Source organism: Bubalus bubalis, chromosome 22 (assembly GCF_019923935.1).
Source record: "Bubalus bubalis isolate 160015118507 breed Murrah chromosome 22, NDDB_SH_1, whole genome shotgun sequence".
Classification (NCBI taxonomy): Eukaryota; Metazoa; Chordata; class Mammalia; order Artiodactyla; family Bovidae; genus Bubalus; species Bubalus bubalis.
Genome location: NC_059178.1, coordinates 22,118,989 through 22,142,434, shown reverse-complemented (window position 1 = coordinate 22,142,434; position 23,446 = coordinate 22,118,989). Strand labels below are relative to the sequence as shown.

Genomic DNA, 23,446 nt, shown 5'->3' with positions numbered 1-23,446 from the left:
ATGTATATATTTAAAGTCTGGTCATTAGGATTTAGAGGGTTTTATAATGGTGGCTCAGATGATAAAGAATCTGCCTGTAGTGCAGGAAACCCTGGTTCGATCCCTGGGTCAGGAAGATCCCCTGAAGAAGGGAATGGCCACCCTCTCCAGTATTCTTGCCTGGAGAATTTCATGGACAGAGGAGACTGGTGGGCTACAGTCCACGGGATTGCAAAGAGTTGGATATGACTGAGTGACTTTTCATAATCATTAAAAGGCAGAGAGGGATGTAGAAGGACCAAGGTCTTGAGATATGAATTCCTGCTCAAACATCTGTTAACAATGCAGTCAGCCTTTCTGAGCTTTATGGCTGTCCCTGTAGATTACAGATAATAACTACTTGTCAAAGTTGCTGTGAATATTGAATGAAGACATCTAAGACAGTGACTGGTATATAATAGTCCTTCAAAAATAGAAGATCTCTCCCTTCTTTAAGTCCAGTGTCCTAGATCCGATGATGTAGCATGAAACAAGAAAGAGTTTTGTCTCTGAAAATTACTATATTGCATAGTGTTTCTGAAGCTTATGAAGTCACATAGATGAGGCCTTAGCTGAGATCCATGCGTGCGTGCGTGCTGAGTTGCTTCAGTTATGTCCAACTCTTTGCAACCCCATTGCAACCCCATGGACTGTAGCCCAACAGGCTCCTCTGTCCATGGAATTTCCCAGGCAAAAATACTAGAATGGGTTGCCGTGCCCTCCGCTAGAGAATCTTTCTGACCCAGGGATCTGAACCTGTGTCTCTTAGGTCTCCTGCATTGGCAAGTGGGTTCTTTACCATTAGCACCACCTGGGAAGCCCTTAGCTAAGGTACTTGGATTAAAAAAAGTATAGAAACTGGTCAGCATGTCTTGTATTTGGCAGTAAGAAAGTAATTTCCTCCTAAGGGTTGAGTATTCAAGAAGGTGTGACGAGAGAAATTTAGAAAAGTGGAAAGGTGTTACATAGTGTGGGCTTTGACTACTAACCTGAGGAATTCAGGGTTCACAGCCTACATATGTATAAGCTTGCTAAGTAAATGGTGATTCTGTATGGACAGAAAGAGACCATGGCCCAATTGAGAAGATATATCCATATAAAGGGGTTGGCCACTGCTCAGTTCTCGAAGAGGTTATCACGCAGGAGTGAAAGCCAAAATCCAGGCTTTAATGATGAAAGTCTTATTAGTAATTTGAGAATGTGAGCCAAAAATTGACATTTTAAAACACTACATGAACATAACAAGTATTATCGGTATCTGCCAGTTTACAACCTTTGGCAGGTTGGCCAGAACCATCAAATCCTTAAAACCACAATGAAAGAAAATAATAACATCCGAAGTTTTTTGACAAAACTTGTCCTGAAAATTAGTTGGTTCTCAATCTTTAAAATGTTTAACTAAACCAGATTCATAAAACAATCCTTTATGTCTTCAGAGAAGAGATTATGATTAGAGACTTTTCTAAGCTTTAATTGACATGCTGTGACCAGTGTCTCTGTTCTTTGTAAGATGTAGCATTTTTGTTTTATGACAGAGAGAACTATTTCTCTTATTCTTTCTTTTTTTTTTTTTTTAATTTCAGATATTGTATTGACTTGGCCAAAAAGTTAGTTCAGGTTTTTTCCATAACATCTTATAGAAAATCTGAACAAAGTTTTTGGCCAACCCAATATATTCCCAGTTGTAGAATTTCCAGTGGCTACTTTATACCTATTTTCTATTTACTGACCTTGCCTGTCCTTTCATTCACTGTAAGTATATTTTCCTTCACATCCTTGAGCATAGTTATCAATATGATAACTACTTTACTAGTTCTGTCAGTATGATAGCTACTTCATAACTAGTTTTAATATCTGGGTCATAAATGACAACCCACTCCAGTGTTCTTGCCTGGAGAATCCCAGGGACTGGGGAGTCTGGTGGACTGCCGTCTATGGGGTCACACAGAATCGGACACGACTGACATGACTTAGCAGCATCTGAGGGTTGGTCTCTGTTGATTTATCTCTTCTCTTGAAAATGGGCCATTGTTTGTATCAAGTAACTTTAAACTGTATCTGTAACATGGTGGCTTTTTTTTTTGGAGACCCTGTACTCTGTAATATTTCTCCAGAGAATGGGATTTTTTGGTTGGTTTTGCTTTTTGTTTGTATTTAAGCAGACAGTTTGTTAATCTTTACCTGTGCTACTCCACATATGCATGATTTAATGGGGTGAGCCAAGATTTGGGTGGATTTTAAACCAGAACCGGGGCCTTCTACCTTTTGACCTTTCTGGGATTCCCCATAACTCCCCAGTGTGGTCATCCTGAACCCCGCCCTCTCATTGTTCAGGCCAGAAAGACTGGGGCTTTCTTTTGGAATTTTAGCCACCTTATGCCGTGCTCTCTATGGCCTGACTTCAGACTAAAAGCCAGGCGATTAGACACTCTCCCTCCACTGTTCCCTAATTCTGAGTGTCCGGTCCTGTCCTGAATCTGCCTGCTTTTGTTCATTCTCCACTGCCTTGTGTGGCTGCTTTTTGTACTTTGCCCAGAGTTTATGGTTATCTTAAGGAGAGTTGATTGGCAAGGAGCTTACTCAGCCATGGCAGAAGCAGAACCTCTTTGTTTGTAAGTCAGAAACACCCGAGCTTCTGTAAAGTTTGCTGTCCTGGAAGATGGGCTGCCGAAGTCTTAGCTTCACCTTTATCTGCAGCTTATATACTGAACAGTTCATCAAAACAAAGGGTGCCACTGAGGGATTTTTTGTTCTAGTTTTGTTTTTTTTTTCTTTTGGTCTCAGGAAATTATGTAAGGAGGAATCAGTCTCCCATATAAGACCTGTTCAGAGAATTGTGTTTAAGAAGGAAATCATATTTAGTTCTTCTTCATACCTCTATTCAGATGTTGAAGCCAGTGTGCTTCAGGGAAGGGAGAGAATCTGGAAAAGATCCTGAGAAGGTTCACAGGAGGGTCCAGGTTTCTCTATGTGACTTTGAAAGTGGAAAATACTAGATTGCAGTGATTAATTTGATACCAGCCAACCCTGCAGGGAACCCAGAGTTATGGGCTGTGACCAGCAGGGAAAATGGCCTTTTTCCCACCTGGGGTAAGCTCTAGTTTTAATGAGATTTCTGAAGGGAAGAACAGTGGACATCTGTGTGTTTAAGCCACCCCTAGTTTTACTCTAAAATACAGTGTTTTCCACTTTGTATTTTCTCTTTTCAAACTTGGTCCAAAAATTTCCCATAAAATTAGAAGACTAATAGTTGATCAATCAAACCTTAGATACTTTCCTGAAAACTTTAATAACTTTCTGGGAAAATAATGACCTCAGGGCAGGGCGGGGGAGAAAAGACTCAACTAGGATGCCATAAATGAATTAACTGTAAAGCGATTAACCACAAAACTGTGCAGGGCCAGGTTTCCTAATGGAAATGAAAATGGATTATTTGCCAGTTTAGATTTTTAATCTTAAAGGGGATTTCGTAATTTATCTGGAATTGATGGAAATACAGAGCCTGCATCTGCATCTATTGTTTTCCTCCAGAGGTTTTCTGGGTTGCATTAGAAAATTATAGACAGCCTATAGCCTGGAAGATATGCATTAAAATCATGTCTTCTCTGTCCCCAAACATTTATGCTGAGACATGCTCCCGATGGTGCCTGTGATTCAGACAAACTCACGTCAGCATGCATTAGCCATTTTTAAAAGCAACCTGGACCTGTGTCATTTTTGTTTACAAATCTGACATAAATTTTTAAAAATCCACATGAGGATTTGCTGGGCAATATGACATGAGCCTATAAATACTCCTGCCAACTGTTCCTTCATTTCGTGGTTACTCACATCAGTCATCCACTCTTAACTCGGGTGCCCATGACCTCCTGTGACCTAGGAACTTGTCACAAGAGTGTTTCCACTACTGTAAAGCCAAGTAACTGTAGGCAGCTGACTGCCTTTATCCACTGAGCCATAAATTGATAGATTTTCCTGCAACTTGAGAGCTCCCCAGGGATTACAGAACTGCATGCTTCCCTCCAGGGCCTCCCCACCAAGAGACCACTTTGGGGAGAAAACAGAGAGAACCGGGCAAAGCCGGATGCTCCAGCTTACCCTCCATTTTCAGCACAGCCGGTTGTGGATTATTCCGTTGTTGGATGGATTTTCCTAAAATCCTTTCCCCAAAACAGGGAAAGAGCCAGTATTGAGAGCACACAGGAGTAGGATGCCAACCCTCTGGCGACACCTTCTGTCACTGCCGAGGAATAAAATAGTCAAGAATCTCCAGTGATCCAGCTGTGGTCACCTTCCCTTGTGGCTCAGCTGGTAAAGAACTTGCCCGCAATGCGGGAGACCTGGGTTCGATCCCTGGGTTGGGAAGATCCCCTGAAGAAGGGAAAGGCTGCCAACTCCAGTATTCTGGCCTGTATAGTCCATGGGGTCGCAAAGAGTAGGGCACGACTGAGCGACTTTCACTTCGCTTTCCATCCACATCCCTTTAAGATCTGAAGTCAGTGTCGCTGATCATAATGACACGTACAGAGGTAACTGTGCAGGCACTGATGTAAACATTCTACACGTTAACTCGTTTAACCTTGGTAAGGGCCCAGTGAGGTAGGAATGATGATAGTCCCCATTCTACAGGTGATAAGCTAGAAGCATAGGGGTTGAATAGCTTGCCCAAGGTCACTTAGGGACTTAGTAGTCGATGCAGAGTTTGAATCTGATTCTAGAATTTGTGTTCCTAATAATTGTGCCTGGCTGCCTCATTATGTGGAAATAAGTTGTCTTGAATCGAGCCTTAGGCCAACTGTTTATAGCCTCAAAGTAAAAGCAAGGTCTGTGCAAGTGCTTTGAAAAGGGAAGTGTCACACGGATCCAAAATTATTTTGAGGGTCTCATTGGCCACCTGCCCAGCACTGGCGTTCTGGGATGCTAAAAAGGCGTTGATAGAGTCCGTCTCCTGTCCAAGGGAACAGACTCACGTTCTTGGTCACAAAACCCAAGTCTTTAGCACTGAAAGCTGTCAGGGCCCTCCTGTGCCCCTCGGTGTTAGTTAGCAAGAGACACTGTCAGGATGCGTTAGCGTAATTCAACACGTGGGTATTTCTGTTTTCTTGTCAGGAGGGCCTCACATCCGAGTACAGTTTCAAGCCTTACATCTCATGGTCATGGCGCTGCCTGATGCTAACAGGGACACAGCCCAGGTAGGTTGTATCAACCTCACGGTCTGCCGTCAACTCTTACTGGTCAGAAGACACGGCCCAGGTGGAAAAATGAAAACTGTGTGTATGTCACATATACCGTACACAATTCAAACTTGGAAAACCAAAGAGCATCCCCTTTTAGGAGTTCAACCTTCTTGGTGAATTTCAGAAAGTTCTGATAGGCATTTATACATTGGTGGCCCAGCCAAACTTTTATCAACCAGTCGAGCCTGCAGCAAGCCTTTTGCCTTTCCTGACCCCACTCCTGTTCTCTGGAAGAAGCCAGGAAAGAAGCATCCCAGAATCTTTAAACATTTCTGTTTCATTCATTCATTCAATCTGTTAAGAGAAACTGAGTGTCTATGATGTGCCAGGCACTGGGCTAGGGTTAGGAGTAGGAAGAAGCCAAGATGGAAGGCTTAAATGGAATAACATCAGAAGTAAATGAAACCCTGATTTAAATGAAGTTTCTAGAATGTTCATGTCTTACCATAATTCAACTTAAAGAATGATAGAATCAGGTTTTTAGAGATCTCCTGATTGGACCTTGACCTTTTCCAGATTAAGAAAATTAAGCTGAGAAAAGTTCTTTCTCCTTTATTAGAACATTAGAACATTTCATAGAAGTATATTCCATAGGTCTTCATCCAAAATATTCTTCCTTTTCTTTCAGATTCATTTCTTTATGTTTGCAAAGATCAGGGTTTCTGTTGCTGTTTTGATCCTGATTCTGCATACAGTAGGAAATCAGTTATAAGTACAGCAGGTGCCAGGTTCTTTTAAGTGAACTGAGGTGAGGATGAATTGGAAAGAGCCCGTCATTTGGGGGCCAGTAAACACGATGCTGAAAACAAAGCTGATCTTCGTGCTGCCTCCTGTCAGACGTTTCAGCTTGGTGAGGACCTTTTCTCCTCCAGTGAAACCATCTGCCAATTGTATTACATCCTCCACCCAAAACGAGGAATAGGCGGAGGCATGCAAATGTCTGTTTCTAGTACAATTTGGTAATTTTCCAAAAGCTAGAAATTTAGTAGCTTTGTTTTCTTTCCTTTATCTGAACAATTTTTTTCTTTCCAAAAAAATTAATTTGGTATCAGATATCTGGGTCAAAATGTCATCTCCCCTTTCGTATCACCAAGGATGTAGCAATGACTGAAGAATTCAGCCCATTTCTAATAGAATGTCCTCTTCACTCTCTCTCTTCCACTGTAAATTGTGACTGGAATGAAGATGAAGCTAGTGCGTTGTGCAAATCAAGAGCTCTGGCTGAGGAGTTAGGCTTCTTTGGGCAAGTCCTGCCTCTGCCATTTACTTACGTAACACTGGACAAACTACTCAGTCGCTCCCTACCTTACTTTCTGTAACTGTAAAACAATATTAAATAATAGTACCTACCTCCTAGGGTTTGGGGTGATGATGAAATGAGTGGATGTATGTAAAGTACTAAAACTAATACCTGGCTCTCAGTTAACCCACAAATAAACAGTAGCTGTGATCACTAGTATGTGCGTATGTTACATATACTGTACAGAAATCAAACATGGAAAACCGAAGAGCATCTCCTTTTAGGATTTCAGCCCTCTTGGTGAATTTCAGAAAGTTCTGATAGGCTGTTATATGTTGGTGGCCCAGCCAAACTTTTATCAAGCTTGCTTTTTTTTTTCCAATAGGGAGAGCAACTGCATATAAGCCTTTCCCTTTGGTCTGCTAAAGACTCCAAAATTGAAAAAGCAGCAGAAAAATGACACCCCCAAAATAAAAGTTTTCTGCTTTTCAACTGACATATTTGTGAACTGAGAAATTAGATACTCATTTTGTTGTTGCTATTCTTTAAATTGTTTTATTTTTTAATCTCTTTGTTTTTAAATTTTTTATTGAGTTATTGGCATACAATCCTCTGGAGAAGGGATTGGCTCCTCACTCCAGTATTCTGGGACTTCCCTGGTGGCTCAGATGGTAAAGAATCCGCCTGCCACGAGGGAGACATGAGTTCCATCCTTGGGTTGGGAAGATCCTTTGGAGAAAGGAATGGCTACCCACTCCAGTGTTCTGGCCTGGAGAATCTATACAGTCTGGACCCCTATACAGTCCATGGGTTTGCATAGAGTTGGACATGACTGAGTGACTTTCACTTTTGACATATAACATTGATTTCAAATATACAGCATGATGTTTTGATATTAGTATGCACTGCAGAGCAATCACCATAGTAAGTCTTGTTACCCTCCACTACCAATACAGAAAATCTTTTTTTCTTGAGAGAACTATTAAGATTTACTCTCTTAGTAATTTTCAAATATGCAATACAATATTATTGACTATTGTCATCATGCTATGTGCTATATCCCCATAACTTATTTACTTCATAACTTATTTATTTTAAAGCTCAGTTTTTTAAAATGTGTTTTTCTTTCCCAAGGAAACAGAAAATATTTTTAACAATATTGCCTTAAATTAAGAGTGAGTTACTTTTCCTCCTTCACAACAAAACTGCATTTCATGTTTATTTGAGCTGTAGTGTTTTTTCTCCCTTGTTTATTGTTTAATTTTAATATCTGTCAAACTTGCTTAAGATAAAAGAAAATAAGAAAATGCAAACTATTATTTATAGTGATCCCAATATAACAAATTCGATAAAAAATGAAGCTACTTTTATGAAGCAGAGAAATGAGTAAATTCTTCACATTTCTCATCCACACTTTCAAACAATTAAAGAAGAAACGTGACATGTTTAGCCATTCTTTAGTCCTGACCATTTTCTAGAGGCCTCGTGAGTGGGTATAGAAATGAATGACAGTAGTCAGCGATGCCTTTTTATGATTTGCAACTAGTGTGACCCCGTGCTGCTTCTTATTAGGCCCTCATGACATTCTTCAATAAAGTCATTGCCAATGAGTCAAAAAACCGCATGAGTATATGGAACATTTCTACCGTCATGGCACCAAATCTTTTCTTCAGTAGAAGCAAACATTCTGACTGTGAAGAATTACTCTTAGCAAACACTGCTGCCCACATCATCCGTCTGATGCTCAAGTACCAGGAGATGTTGTGGACGGTGAGTACCACTGTGACGACCTGGATGTTCCTCTTATGTCCACCAGCACCCACCCAGGAAACATAAAGGCTGGTGAGCGAGCAGTGCCCTCAGTCACAGGGGGAGATGGGAGACATGATCCCGGGTTCCTGGTGGTGTCTTTTGCATTCCACAGGGCTGCTCGCTCCCAAACATATTTTCCTTGAAACAGGAATCCTAGTAGATTTTCCTAATCTTTATGAGGACAGAACCACAGTTCCTGGTTCCTGGATACTGAGTGGCCAGAAGGAGTAAACAAAACTGAAGACAGACTCTACCAGGGAGGGTCAATCCACATGTTTTCCTTCTATTCAGGCTCTGTTTCTTCTCCAGGTTCCTTCTTTCTTAATCTCTCAAGTCAGAAGAATGAATGAAGCCACCATGTTGTTAAAGAAGCCACTCCCAAGTGTCAAAAAGCTGCTAAGGAGGAAGACCATAGAACGAGGGGTAATGAGACAATAAATAAATGCACGAATATCATGACCGCCAGGCTCTTCTGTCTCAAAGTGATGCACAAAGTAGCTTGTAATTTAGAAGCAGAATTGTTATGTTCTCACAAAGTGTCACTCTTGTGACTGTAAAGACTGTGGAAATTGCATTCACGACAGAGTGCTGTGGTGTTTCCATTTCGTTGAATTAGGTGCTTTTTGCTTGAAGTTTTTGAATTCCGTCTATCATCATGAGAGATAATTCATTAATATTAATAAAGATAATTCCGTTAATATTCTCTCAAGTACTTAAGGGCAAATGGTTCTTACAGATGCTGAGAGTCAACATTTTAATCCCTGTGAACTGGATTTAAGGGTGGTCCAGCTGTCAGTGTATCTAATAGCTAGAGACCGAGATTTCCATGGTGATTGGATGCTGAAAGGATATCTAATCCTCAAGTCATTTAGTGTAAATTTGTTGCACTTCAAAGAATTTTTGCCTTAGCACAGTTGCTTGTGTGGAGATGCATAATGGGAACAGGCTTTAGAAGAATTATCTTTACTGCTTTAAAGATCTCTGAGGACGATTGCGAGTGTCAGGCATAGCATTTGGCCTTGAGGAGGATGCAGAGGTACAGGAAACTCACTTTGTCCTTAAAGGAATGTGTATCCAGCAGAGAGATAACCTGATAGAGAAGTGTACACAAGAACCATGAATATGCATTCCATGTCAGGCGTGTTGTGCAGATAGCGGGCTGGGGCTCACATAGAGGAGAAAGAAGTGTGTCCAATGTGGAGGCTTCGTGGAGAAAGTGGCATTTGAACTGCATCTTGAAGGATGGATAGCATTCTAAAGGGAACAAAGAGAGGAGAGTTCATTCAAGGAAAGAAATAGTGAATCCCGAGGCAGTAAGGTAGAGGTATTGCTAATCGATCTATCACAGTCAGGATGGATGGCTGCATTTCCTCACTATATACAGGCAAAGTGATTTCAGATCAAGTAGAACCAACATACTAAAGTTGGGGAAAATTTTTTGTTTTAATTGAGAAAAAATTCACACATAAAATTTGCCATTTTAACTATTTCAAAAAGTGTAATTTTTAGTATCTATTTCTAGTATAATTCACAGTGTTGTACAACATCACCACTGTCTAACTTCAGAATATCTTTACCATCCCCAAAAGAAACCCCATACCAGTTAGGCATTCACTCCTCACTACTCCCTTCCCCACAATCCCTGACAAACTCTCATCTACTTTCTATCTCTATGAATTTACCTAGCTGGACATTTCGTGTAACTGGAATCATACAATATGTGGCCTATTGTGTACATGACTTCTGTCACTCAGCATAATGCTCAGGGTTCACCCTGTTGTGGCATGTATCACTACTTCACTTTGTTTGTTTGTTTTGCATTTTTCTTGGGCATCTCTTGGGTCATATGGCAACCCTATGTTCAGTTGTAAGTACTTTGATGAAGATTTTGCACCAACTTTTATAAGGGATATTGGCCTTTAGTTCTTTGTTCTTGTTATGTCTTTGTCTGGATTTGGTATAAGGGAAATAACAGCCTTACAGAATGAGTTAGAAAGTGGTTCCTCCTTCTATTTTTTGAAAGAGTTTGAGAAAGATTAGTGTTATGTCTTTAAACATGAGGTAAAATTCACCAGTGAAGTCACCTGGTCCTGGACTTTTCTCTGTAAGAATTTTTTTTATTACTAACTCAAGTTCTTGTTATAGCTCCATTCAAGATTTTCTGTTTCTTTTTAAGTCAGTATTGATAGTCAGTGTGTTTCTAGGACTTGATATCATCTAGGTTATCTAATTTGTTGAAATACTAATTGTTCATATAAATAGTATTATAATCTTTTTTTTTTCTCTAGGGTTTGTATTAATGTTCCTTCTCATACTTTTGATTAATAATTTGAATCTTTTCTTTTTTCTTGGTGAATCTAGCCAAAGGGTTGTCAATTTCTTTGGTCTTTTTGAAGAGCCAGCTTTTGTTTCATTGATTTTCTCTATTTTTTGTTTTTCTCTAGCCCTTATTAAAACTCAGATCTTTATTTTTTCCTTCTTTATGCTTGTTTTGAGTTTGGCTGGCTTTTTTTAGTTTCATAAGATGGAAAGTTAGGCTACTAATTTGAGGTCTTTTTTTAAAGTAAGCATTTACTTCTGTAAATTTTCCTCTGGGTACTTTTTGCTCCATCCAGTAAGTTTTGGTGTACTGTGTTTCATTATTGTTCATTTCAAGGTATTTTCTAATTTCCCTTTGACCCATTGGTTATTTAGGCATAAATTTTCTAAATTTCCTTTTGTTATTGATTTCTAATTTTATTCCATGGTGGCTATGTAGCATGTGTTGTATTATTTTGATATTTTACACTTGACTGAGACCTGTTTTGTGGTCTAACATACTGTCTATCCTGGACAGTGTTGTATATGTGCTTAAGAATGGATTCTGCTGTCACTGTCCTACAGATGTCTCCTAGGTCAACTTCAGATTCTTCCCCCTCCCCAGGGTTGCTGTTTGTTATAGCTGTTATATATTTGTTAATGACTTTGCCGCTGAACTAATTTTCTTATGTCTCTATGTTTTGTGTGGCTGCTGAAATCTCTGTTCCGTTAGCCTAGTGGTTTGCTGGTGTTTGCACAGAGATTTTCTTAGATACCTGGAGCCAAAAATATCTCCCAGTCTTTGCAGATGAGCTCTGTGTGTTGTGTGCTTGACACACCTTCAGCGTTCAGCCAGGCGGCTTACAACTTGGCCTGAACTTCAGTTCCTGTTTGGACAGTACTTAAAGGTCAGCCAGAGGTGAGCACTTAGGTTCTTTTCAGGTCTTTCCTGAATATGTGCACAGCCCTGAGCATGCACATGACCTTCTAGGTTCTCAGGAATATGTTGAGGCTTTTCAAAGACCTTACTCCCCAAAGCATCTAGTTCCCTTGGCTTGCCTTCCAAGATTTTTAATTAGTTTATATTTTCCCCTGCTCTTAGGCACTGCATTAGGCAGCAGCGATTACAACATTTGCCTATAAATGTTTTCAACATCACACCGCTTTAGCACTGGTCAGGTTCCAAGTCAGACAAGATAAAGGCCAGCCAGTCTTCCAGGGAACAAATAACTAGAATTCCTTGTGAATGAGGTCCCTTCCACGCCCTTCAGAACCTACACCAGGAATGTAGGCGGTTATTTTCAAGGCTGTCGCTGAGCTGTGGAGCAGAGATGGGAAAGTGTAAGCTAAAATGCCACTGAGTTCACCATTCTTATCAAGACTCAGTCGTTTTTCTTACTTAAGCACTCCCCTGGCTGCCACTTTGGGGTTAGTTTCTGGAGTTCTGAAGATGACAGTGACAGGTTTTTCCAGTTTGTTCATTGCTTTTATGGAGGGACAGACTTCTAGATTTCTTATTCTTTGCCATTTTCATTCTGGAAAATTTTAATGGTGTTAGTATGATGTGTGTGGAGCTGAATCTGAGGTCAGGTCAGGCTTTGCGAGCCCAGGCAAATTTAAGTCTATCTCTGAGCCTCAATTTTCTTACATTTTCACTTTGGGGGGAAAAGTCATGATACCTTCCTATTTCACCAAGTTGTCTTCAGCACCAACTCACATAATGTGGGTGTAAAGAACTGTGTGATGCTTTATGCATGTCAGTTGCTTTAGTGTTTTAATTATAAATAGAACTAAGTAGAATTTTAAAAGGTTATAAATACCATGGAAGCAAGCACTTAAAGATGAAGAAATAGTCTTTCTTTGGTTCTCTTGTGCTATATTGTATTTTTACTTCTTGACTTAGACTGATAGTTCATTAACAGTTTATAAAATTCAAAAAGATTGGAAGGGGAGAAACTGTAGAGAAAAGTTGGTCAGCTCTGACTTCCCCTCCTGAGGACAAGGAATACAACCAGTGACAGCGTGTGTGCACGGGAACACACAGGTATATTTACCTGTAGAGAGGTGCTGTGACATACAAGCAAATGTGAGGACATGGTCTTCACCTTTTTCCCACGAATGGTAATGTAGGTGAAACTCTGTGCTGCATCATCTTTAATGACTTATGGAATCATAGTGGTTATTCCAAGTCAGTCCACAAAGCCTTCCTCTTTGCTTCTTTTGCATGATATTCCAAAGACACACTAACTTATTTAAATATTCCCAGATTGTTGAATAGTTAGATTGTGTCCAACCTTTTGCTATTAAAGTTTATGCATCAGTGAATAAACTTAGACATATGTCATTTCTCACAAATGAAAACTATTTGTAGGATGAAGTTATAGATGTGGAATTGTTGGGTCAGAGTGAATATATTTTATAATTGGTAAATATTGCCAAAATGTTTTCCATAAAGGTTGTACCAGTCTACACTTCTAGCAGCAGTACGTGCTTGTTTTCTCTGTATCAATTCTAAAGATTAAATGTGTTTTGTGTGTGTGTGTGTGTGTGTGTGTGTTTTTAGGTTACAAGCCCCAAGACATCAAAGGTACTGCAAAAATCACCCTCTACAAGAAGAATGGTAAGGAAACAAATTATTCCCTCTCCTCCCTAATTATTAACTCCTTACATAATATTCTTTGGCTGTATCTACCTTATCTGTGTCTAATTTTGGTCATGATATCCCTGCACACTTGACATTTTCAGTGTAGCATGTGAAGGAATGGTATAGGGACTCAACTAACTGATGACTTGGAATTTGTGGCTAGGGGTTCTGTTCACAAGAGTGAATATTCTGCAAAGTTAGAGGGAGCCTGTGATCATTATAACAGTCTCAATAATGTCAGGAGTGTGGAATTCATCTTCAGAGGCTTCTGGGGGGCGCTGGTAGAGGAGGGATGTGAGATGCCCCAAAGAGTGTTTTAGGAGGGTGCTCTTAGCTCCCTGCTCCCTCCCAGCTCCCGACCCCTGGCATTGGCCATTCCTGCATGCTCTCCTGGTTCTCGCTGGTAATAGTAGAAATGTATTGTAAGAACTGATCCTTTAAAAATAGTTTCCTAGCGCTGCCTAGTGCCACAAACAGGGTGGACTGACGTGATAGAATTTACTTTCCCACAGTTCTGGAGGCTGAAGCTCCGAAACCAAGGTGTTGTTTGGTTGATTCCTTCTGAAGGCTGTGAAAGAAGTGTGTGATTCTGACAGCATTCTTAGCTTTTGGCGATGCCGGCAGTCCTGGGCCTTCCTTAGCTGTGGATGAGGCATCATCCAGTCTCTGCTTCCGTCTTCACATGGCATTCACCCCGCGTGCGTGTGAGTGTGTGTGCGTGTGTGTGTCTTCTCCTCTTATAAGGACAGCGGTCACCAGAGTACAGTGGCCAGTCACTGGAGTACACTGGTCCTTGGATTAAGGGCACATTGTACTCCTGTTTCCACAAGGTCACATTCTGAGGTCCTGGGGCTTAGGACTTCTACACAATTCAACCCATATTTCTTCTAGGGGATATAGTGAGTCAATTCACATGAACCTTCTACATCAACAATACCATCCTTTGATAACACACAGATTATTTAAAATAATTACCTGAGGTATAGCCAGATCCTCAGATAGAAATTTATTTCTTTCTGTCCATCTCTAAATAGATAATTAAGATTTAAAACACTCAAAATTTTGAAACAATGGGAAATTTCCATCCAGTTAGAACAGAACAGACTTTACTGTCCATTAGACAGCACCATTCTTTGACTGTTTCATGCAGACGGGAGCTCTGAGGTCCCAGGGCCCATCAGAGCACACGAGAGCAGCACACCCCTCCCAGCCACCCACACTTCGCAGTGCTCCTAGCACACTTTGAGGGTCGAGTTCGGTGTCCATCTGGAATGCAATCTGGGATGACCATTCACTGCTGCTGACTAAAGAAACAGGTATATTTGAAAGGCACATTTCAAATAGATCCTTAAATTTTCAGAAGGTTGACTTTCTTAAAAAAATTGAAATACAGAATCCTGCTTCAAATAGGCCTATTTAGGACATTGTTCAAGAAAATGCATGGATAGAAACATTAGATTTCTGTCACAACCCAGTTTCACTTCCCTCATGACTTATAAAAAATATTTGTTTATCTGGCTGCACCGGGTCTCAGCTGTGGCATGCAGGCTCTTTAGTCTTCGTTGGAGCACACAGGATCTTTAGTTGCAGCAAATGGGATCTAGTTCCCTGACCAAGGATCGAATGTGGGCCCTCAGCATTGGGAGCACAGAGTCTTGGCCACCGGACCACCAGGGAAGTCCCCTCTCGTGATTTTAAGGCATAGTGAGACCAAAGCCTGTAACAGAAGTAAAACCCCAGGTTAAGTTTAGTTATTAGCGAATCTCCTGTAAGAAAGGAAGCAGTGTTCTGTTCTGGCTGAATCCCCGTCATGTTTCCACATTTCCCTCATTTGGAATGCCACTGATTTCTGTGTGTCTTAAGTGCAATCACTGAGTTTGACAAAACGTGCTGCCTTTTTCCTCCTTGGCAGTCCGACGTGCCAGAGGGCGTCATAAGGGTCCACGCGCCCCTTCTCTCCAAGGTGTCCATGGCCATTCAACTCAACAGTCAAACCAAAGTCAAAGACATCCTGGCAAAATTTCAGTGTGAGAACAGGTGAGTAGACGTAAGAGTCTCTGTAAGGCAGATGGGCTTTTATCTGATGAGCAAATCTTTTATTTGAAAATTTGACCTTTTTGAAAAATTAGAACCTGTTACTTTAAGGATTTCACCAGTAACTGAAGAATCAAAAGTAGAGAAAGAAGTATACCGTAGAATTATCAATAACAAAAGCTTTTTTTTCCCAAGGAACTTCTACAATTGAGATTCTTAAATAGGTAGATTTTCTGTCTTGGTGGCTTCATTTACTCATTGAGTTTTACTTTTTATTTGGATAAAAATTTTAGCAAGTTAGTTTTTATATATCTTGATAGATTTCCAGGAATATTGTTATTCCAGGCTCCACTGGGCTTTAACATGACTGTAACAAGTACAGTTTATGTAGTGGAGTGAACGTCATAAAACCTACTATCAATGAACCTTAGGATCAGAGTGATGTTGACAAAATATTTTTGCATGTCCGCCTTCAAAGTGTGAAGATGTTAGTTGCTCAGTCGTGTCCAACTCTTTGTGACCCCATGGACTGTAGCCTGGCAGGCTTCTCTGTCCATGGAATTCTCCAGGTAAAAATACTGGAATGGGTTGCCATTCCCTTCTCCAGGGGATCTTCCTGACCCAGGGATCAAACTCAGGTCTCCTGCATTGCAGGCAGATTCTTTACTGTCTGAGCCATGTCTGCCTTAAGTCACCCTAAAGAACATTAAGTCATGGTAAATGATGGAGGATAAGGACAAGGGCGGGGTGTGGGGCTATCAGTAGGAACTAGGGGGACCATGTGGAGCAGGAAACACTGTAGCTTGACTGAATCCATGGGGCCCTTCTGTTGTGACATCACACTCAGATATTGCAAGATTTTACTATCAGGGAAACCCGGAAAGAAGTACACAGGATGTGTCTGTATATTTTCTTATATCTACATACAGATCTACAACTATCTGAAATAAAATGTTTACTTAAACAAAGAGGGTGCATATCCTTCTCCCTCACAGTGGAGAGAGAGGATAGTCTGTAACCATGTCTGTAAGTAACCAGGCTGACAGTTCAAGGAACCAGAGCTCAGCAGTAGCCTTTCCAGACTCTTCTATCCTGGCAACCTAGTCCAGGGTGGAAAATTAAAATTGGCCAATTATTTGCTCCGACTTGCTTTCATTATCAGGCAGAGACATACAACAAAGTCAGCGTTAGTTTGCAAAGCACTGGGCAAGCTTAGAAATGTGGCATGGGCGAAGAAGAGAGCTCCATTCTATTTTTGACAACTGCAGAAGTGAGGCTGGACTGCTTTTGAACTGAGAGTGATGCGGCCCGTGACAAGGCAGTGCGGAGCACCCAGCTGCTCCTTGGCCAGCCTTGATGTGTCAGCAACCGTGTCCCCTCTCGAGTGGAGCTGACAGTGTGACAGTCGTGGACGGAAAGGCTGGTGTGGCTGTGGAGCCTGGCTGCATCCGTCTTCCTGTCTGCCTCAGACGCTTCGCTGTGTCAAACAGACCAAAAAAAGCTTTTATCCTCCCTTCAGTCATCATCATGATTTGTGGGGTGTATTCCACTCAAAGCAGAATGAATTGTTTGCTGCTATGGTTACTTAATCCACAGGTTTACCTCAGAATGTCTGAAGAGGGTTAAAATTATATCGCTTTGTTCTTTTCTCAGTCATGGTTCATCGGAATGCATTAAGATCCAGAACCAAAGGTTATATGAAATTGGAGGTAATATAGGTAAGCATTTGTCAATAATTTTTACTCCTACAGGCTCTGATTACTCTGTTGTTGTTCAGTCACTAAGTCAGGTCCCACTCTTTGTGACCCCATAGACTGCAGCACGCTAGGCTTCCCTGTCCTTCACCATCTCCTGGAGCAGAGAAACTGAGTAATCTGCTGATTACTCTAAGTAATGCTCTAAAGGAAACAGGATGCTATTATTGTGTTAATAAGAGATGGTAGGATGGCATCACTGACTCAATGGACATGAGTTTGGGCAAATTCTGGGAGATAGTGAAGGACAGGGAAGCCTGGCGTGCTGCAGTCCACGGGGTTGCAAAGTGTCAGAGACAACTGAGCCACTGAACAACAATTGTGTTAATAAAAACATATTTTACAAGTTTCTTAGATATAAAATCAAAGTGTCTGTTTTTTTTTTTAATCTCACCTAAGAATAGTGTAATTTTCCTAAAAAGTGTTCCTAAAATATTCTCAAATTTTGCATGTAAATACTGTAGTTGATGTGGAGTAGATTTCTGAGTCTTTTAAGGATGACTCTGAAAGTTAGAGCATCTCTGGAGAGTCATGCAAATGAAAGGAGAAACTGTGGCACTTTCCTTTTGGTTGAACTTCACTGTTCAGCTCTCAGTCCAGGTTCATCCTCTTCCCCTGAGGGGACAGGAAGGAATAAAAAGAAAATTCCATCCCCGCGCGTGTGCCCTTAGCTCCCTCTTGCCCCTCACGGTTGGGATGAAATCCTCGTGCTCCTGTTTGCGGCTGGCGCGTCCCTGCTGCTGATGAGGACTGTGGTCATCGTCCCCTCTGTCGTCAGCTCTCCCCTCCCAACCCCACCATTTCTCTCTGTATAAACATTTCCGGAACTCCGCTCATCTCCACACAACTCTCTGGACCCCTTCCAGTCGACTCCCATTTCTCTGCTCCACTTGTGACAACAGCTCCTTGAACCGGTCGTCTGTGCTCCAGTCTCTCCTCCTCCGGTCGTCTGTGCTCCAGTCTCTCCTCCTCCGGTCGTCTGTGCTCCAGTCTCTCCTCCTCCTTCTCCCCTGAAGCCACTCCAGTCAGGCTTTACACCTCAGCATTTCACCAGAATTGCTCTTTCGTCCAGGTCAGCAGAGGACTCTCAGGTGTGAGATCCAGGGCTTCCTTCTGTCTTCATAATCACCCGAGTTGATCCTTCCCTCCTTTGAAAACAGTGCCCTCTTCCCCTGGTGTCCAGGGCCCCGGGCGCCTGGCTCCCCCGCCCTCCATCCCCACTTCCCAGGCCGCTCCTTCTGAGCGTCTTCTGCCTGTTACTCCTCATCCTCTCACTCTCTGAGCGCGGGGGACGATTCTCTCTGCACTTGTCTCCGTGGTGAGCTCGATGCCTGCTCTGGAGGCATCTGGGTGCCGCCTTCTCTCAGGTTTTACGTCCAGACCCACCTCGACACCCACCTTCACATCCGGTCACCAGCCATCTTGTCCTGGGCCTTCGCCTCTGCTGACTCGGGCCCAGAGCGCCCTCCCTCGGATGGCCCTCTCCTCACTCCCCCACCTGGCAGGTTTGCCGCCGTATCAGCTTCTCAGTGAGAGCTTCCTGGACGGGATCCTTTCTTCCTTCCCGGCTTTCTCGTTCTCTCACGTTCTAATCATCATCGGGCTTACTTCCCATCTACTTTCTTATTTGCTAGTTGCCTTTTACCACTTTTAGAACATAAGCAAGAGGGCAGATATTTTTACCTGTCTGATGCATTGCTGTGGCCTCAGCCCTTAGAATAATGCTCAACACCATAATGGCTCGAGAAATACTTGAGAACTGAAGGAATGAGTCAAGCAAGCAATGAAATCTTGGTATTTTGTTTGAGACTTTAGTGCACATTTCAAACACACTGTACATAAGAATTTTCAAATGCATTTTCCCCTTTCTGTTGTTATTCCAGATCTTCTTCCCACAGGAGAAATGAAACGACCACTCCTAAAATAAAACTTCATGCTCATCTTTAGTCCTGGTCAAGTTACTATCTGTAAAAAAAAAAAAAAAAAAATTAGAGGACATGTATTATCACATAGATGATCATCAGTGATCATCATCATATAAATGAGTTGATGCCTGAAACAGGTTCTTGCCATGTTTTTCTAATTGGTGTGGTGATCTGGGGAGCAATTTTCCTGGGGTTAGTCTGTTTTTTCCCACATGGGGTTTATTTGGAGTACTTCACAGTCAGAAAGAAATAAAGGAAAGAGGGAAGGAAGGTAGGTTGGCTGTCCTGGAAACTTTAAACTGAATCTGCTTTTAGCTGAGAGAATGATATTGGCCTTATTTGAGACTTGCAACACCCATACACAAAAATATGCCCATGCATAGAAGTGTGGCCTTTTGAAAACATTCTCCGATTTTCATTTCTTTTAGGACAGCACTGCTTGGATCCGGATGCTTATATATTGGATGTTTATCATGTGAATCCCCAGGCAGAATGGGTGATTAAACCCCAACAGAGTGTTTGAAATCACCCCCCAAGATGGCAGCTATCATATATTACATGCCAAGGAGTCCTACATTCAGTAGGGAAAAAACAAGCTTCTGACATGTCTTTCCCTAGACCCTCTCAGTGTTTCTCAGCCCAACTGGTGTCTCCCGGAATTGTCAGCATGAATCGTGGATGAGGAGCTGGTTGACCATCTGAGTTGAAGCCGTCTCATGGTGGTTCCTTGGTAAGAGTGAAGGAAAGAGGGTGTGATCCTTCCAGAAGAAAGGCCAGCATAAAATATGGAGCTCTCATCATTTCTGATACTTTGACTCACAACAGAAATGAGCTTGGTCTTTATACCTGGGGATAAGAGGCACTTCTCGACGTAACAAATGCTGCCAAACACAAGAGGTAGAAGAGACTTTTTTATACCTATGTTTTATATATATATATAGAGAGAGACCTTTTTGAATTAGGATGCAAGAAAAAAAACAAAAATTTCTTCTCTGAACAGTAATTTAGATCTCCTTTCCAAAGAGAATCTGTTTCCAAAGTCACACATAACAATATTTACGCTCTGACTTGCTCCTGAATTGGAGGAGGAGGAACTTGTGTGTACAGCCCACTGTACTGTTCTGTATGCTGTACCGTGTTGTGACTGCTTTCTGGTGCAAGTGAACATCTCCCTATCATGGACTATTGAAAACGGATACTTTTAAAGCTTACTCTGTTATGAACACATAGTTAAGGTCAGGTTTACAAAGGATTTTCTTGTGCTTCCATAACCTTCGGTGCAGTCAGCAGTCCTGGAGCTTCTGTTTCTCATCATGATGATGGTGCTCAGTGAATAGCTCTCCATGTGCCAGGCCCAGATTGTCTTTCCTCCCCAAACACATCATTTTTTAAGTTTCATGACTGTAGATAATCACTTCTGCAGCCCCAGTGTTCAAATGCAGAACTGCCTTTATCCAACTGCTCTTTATCCAAGAGTGCTGAAAAATACCATTCTATCCAGACTTCCTATGCTATAAAAACAGATTTTGTTTGTGTTCATCCATCATAGACTTGGCCAGGCCCCATGGATTAGCATCAGGCTTTAGAATCATGATGCATGTTGGGTGACCTGAAAACTGCCTCGCTCCCAGAAGCCCACAGAGCCATTTTTCCAGGCCTGCAGTTGGTGAGAAAGCACAGTTCTCCACGATTCTGAGAGCAGATCTGACATGTGCTGAGAGGTCAGGGAGCCCTGCCTTTCCTCTGGGGACTGCAGCATATAGAAACAGGGATAGAGGTCTCACTTATCCCACATGTGTGCTTTGGATTAGATCTACAGCTTGAGATTTTGACAAGCTTATGTGAGTTTTAATGAAATTTAACATCCAAATGACTCTCCCTTGCAGTTCAAACAATAGACAAAGTTGCTTACAAATGCAGAAAACATTTTATCTACTTGCATTGGTAGGTGGGTTCTTTACCACTAGTGCCACCTGGGAAGCCCTTTATCTACTTACCAAGTCTCAGAACATAATGTGATGATAATTTAAGCCTGTATTATAGAAGAAATCTTTTCCATGCTCATTATGCCTTGATATCTATGAAACCTTGATTTATATTCAACGTTCCTGCCCATTGGAGCTGTGTTACATTTTTGTGGAAAGCTAATATCCATTCATTTTGTTTATTTGAGAGTTTTTATTTCCTTTGCTTGAAAACCCAGTGGAAGAAAAACATGCATTCTGTTGGTTTATATTTATTCCTATATTTCATCAGTTTTCAATGTATGGCTAATTGACAGCATGTGAGTTTGCATAATGAACTTTGAGGGTCTGAGAAAATGCAGTTATCATTCTTGCAATTCAAACAACAGGAGTAAGCATTTTAGTCCGTGTATTAGTTGCTAAGTTCCAAGACCTAAGATAGCTGTAACTGATGCCCACATACAAGGAAGTTCTTCAAATTAGGTGCCTTACACTTCTGTGTATATATTAAAACAATGACTGATTTCTCTAACTGAATTTCCTCTCATTTAGAGTAAATTCTGTTGTGCTTAGAAAATTCACCAACCTAGCCAATTTTTTATTTCGGAATTTTTATTTCTTTTGACTGAAAACACATTAGCACTGATGGAAGACTTCTAAAAGTTTTAAGATTTACCCCATTAGTCATTAGTTTTAAATAAATGGCTAAAAAATGACAGTTAAAAAAAATTAAGTTTCTGAATTTCTTATCCACATTTGATGTGGATAAGATGTGACATCGTTTAGATGTCAAAGGCTCAGCCCAGTCAATAATCTTAAATTAATCACTGCCTTCAAGGATGTGTGACAACTTTAAAATAACTATATAATATGGAAGCCCATGTCAATACCAATATATTGGATGTAACTTGAATTCTTAGTCATACAGTTAACTGATCAGAGAAGAATTTCCAGTAGACACATAAACTAATTTTTGTGAGGTTAAAAAAGTTCTTTTTACTGATTTTATTACTTTTTTTAAAACTTGAGTTTATTCTTAATGAATAAACAAACCCGTACAACTAAAACTCAAAAATGGCAGTCACCTAAGTGTTGAAAAAACTATACTTGCCTTATGAAGAGTTGTTTTTCAATAGTTACAGTCATCTATAACAATGAATAGTGTAAAGGCAAACATGAATAGTGTATCTGCAAACAAAAGACAAGTCAGACCCTGGGCTTCTAAATTCTGTTCTTGGTAGCTTCCCCCTCACCTTGTCCCATGCGCTCTTTGTGTGCAGTTAGGAAAAGGACATCTAGGAGAGCGCTAGAGAAAGTTATCGTTTTAGGAAGACTTATTCAGAAAAAAACACTAGAACGCGCTCCTTCTTGCCTCCAGTCTACAAAAGAAGATCCCTTTGCTAAACAGCTCCCTTGATGATATGAGTCTTCAGGTCACTGAACAATGAGTTCAGTGAGTTCAAGGGGAGATCTTTGAACAAACTGGAATATTAATCTCTTTACAATGTATATACAGTATAAACTACCTCACTTGTCTTTCCTTGGGGGGATAAATGACGGACGTTAACAATTTTTGTTACAAATGGTCCCTGATCTTATTATTTAAGTCACTTCACTTAGCTTTCAATGTACATTTAATAATATGCATTTAATGATGTAAAATATTTTTAGCAAAAGCTTTAAAACCAAAAATACTCTGTAATTGTGAGGTGTGTTGTAGAGGCCGAGAGAGTCTGTCCTTTACTTGTCGTCTTGTGCGTTTAACCCTGTGGAGTCACAGGTTTTCAAATGTAGGAATTCACTTCATCAAATTTCACGCATTTTCAGCTGTTTTCCCCACACTGCCCTTGACTGAAAGTCACGTGAGATTAAAGTGCCCCTTCTTTCTGTCAAACATATTTCAACTGTTTTTCATAAATGTATTACACATCTGAAAGGAATATATATTCTGGGACTCTGTAGTTTTATATTTTCTGTCTGGCACTTTCAGCTGTTTTGTTTTGTTTTTTTTTTTCATAAACATGTCACTTAATAAAAAATAATACGACATGGATTAAAATGTTTTAAACATTTTTCAACAGTTGTACACACACACACACCCTTAATTTAAAAATGACATCTTTTCTTTCAGGTATTTTCCAGCTGTTCTTGGAAATGATGTGATTTGATTGAAAAGTCATGTTGTCCCTAGGGTGCCAATTTTTTATGTTGTCTCCCATCTCAAGAGTTAATGTTCTTTCATCCCGTCAGTTTCATTGCCAAGTATAATATGTATGTTGCATTTTATTCATAAAAATAAAGAGGAAAAAACCAAAAGCATTATCATGAGATTTCTTATGTTCAACTAGTCCGAAGACACCATGGTGCGCTGGTGAAAGAAAAGGAGCCTTACAGTCAGAAGGTTTGTGTTTTGAGCCCAGTCTTTGCCATCTGTCATAAATGGTGATGTTCTAGGCACTGGGGTAATGGTGGATGTTTGTGCAAAGCTATTTACTAAACTTGTTTGAGTTAGTGCCTTTT

The 23,446-nt window shown here is 40.9% G+C and overlaps 1 protein-coding gene across 6 annotated transcripts in view; it reads left to right on the top strand.

Annotated features, from left to right (window-relative positions):
- ARHGAP28 (Rho GTPase activating protein 28) overlaps positions 1-23,245 on the top strand; it is a 141,221-nt gene extending 117,976 nt beyond the window's left edge. For 5 of the 6 annotated variants that reach the window (XM_044934745.2, XM_044934744.2, XM_025273592.3 and 2 more), the window contains 7 exons: positions 5,128-5,210; positions 8,068-8,265; positions 8,617-8,730; positions 13,169-13,225; positions 15,162-15,286; positions 16,937-17,001; positions 19,391-23,245. In XM_044934745.2, the coding sequence (XP_044790680.1) occupies positions 5,128-5,210; positions 8,068-8,265; positions 8,617-8,730; positions 13,169-13,225; positions 15,162-15,286; positions 16,937-17,001; positions 19,391-19,485 (737 nt within the window). In that variant the 3' untranslated portion in view covers positions 19,486-23,245. The other variant, XM_044934743.2, reaches the window with a different exon arrangement.
- The last annotated feature ends 201 nt before the right edge of the window (positions 23,246-23,446 follow it).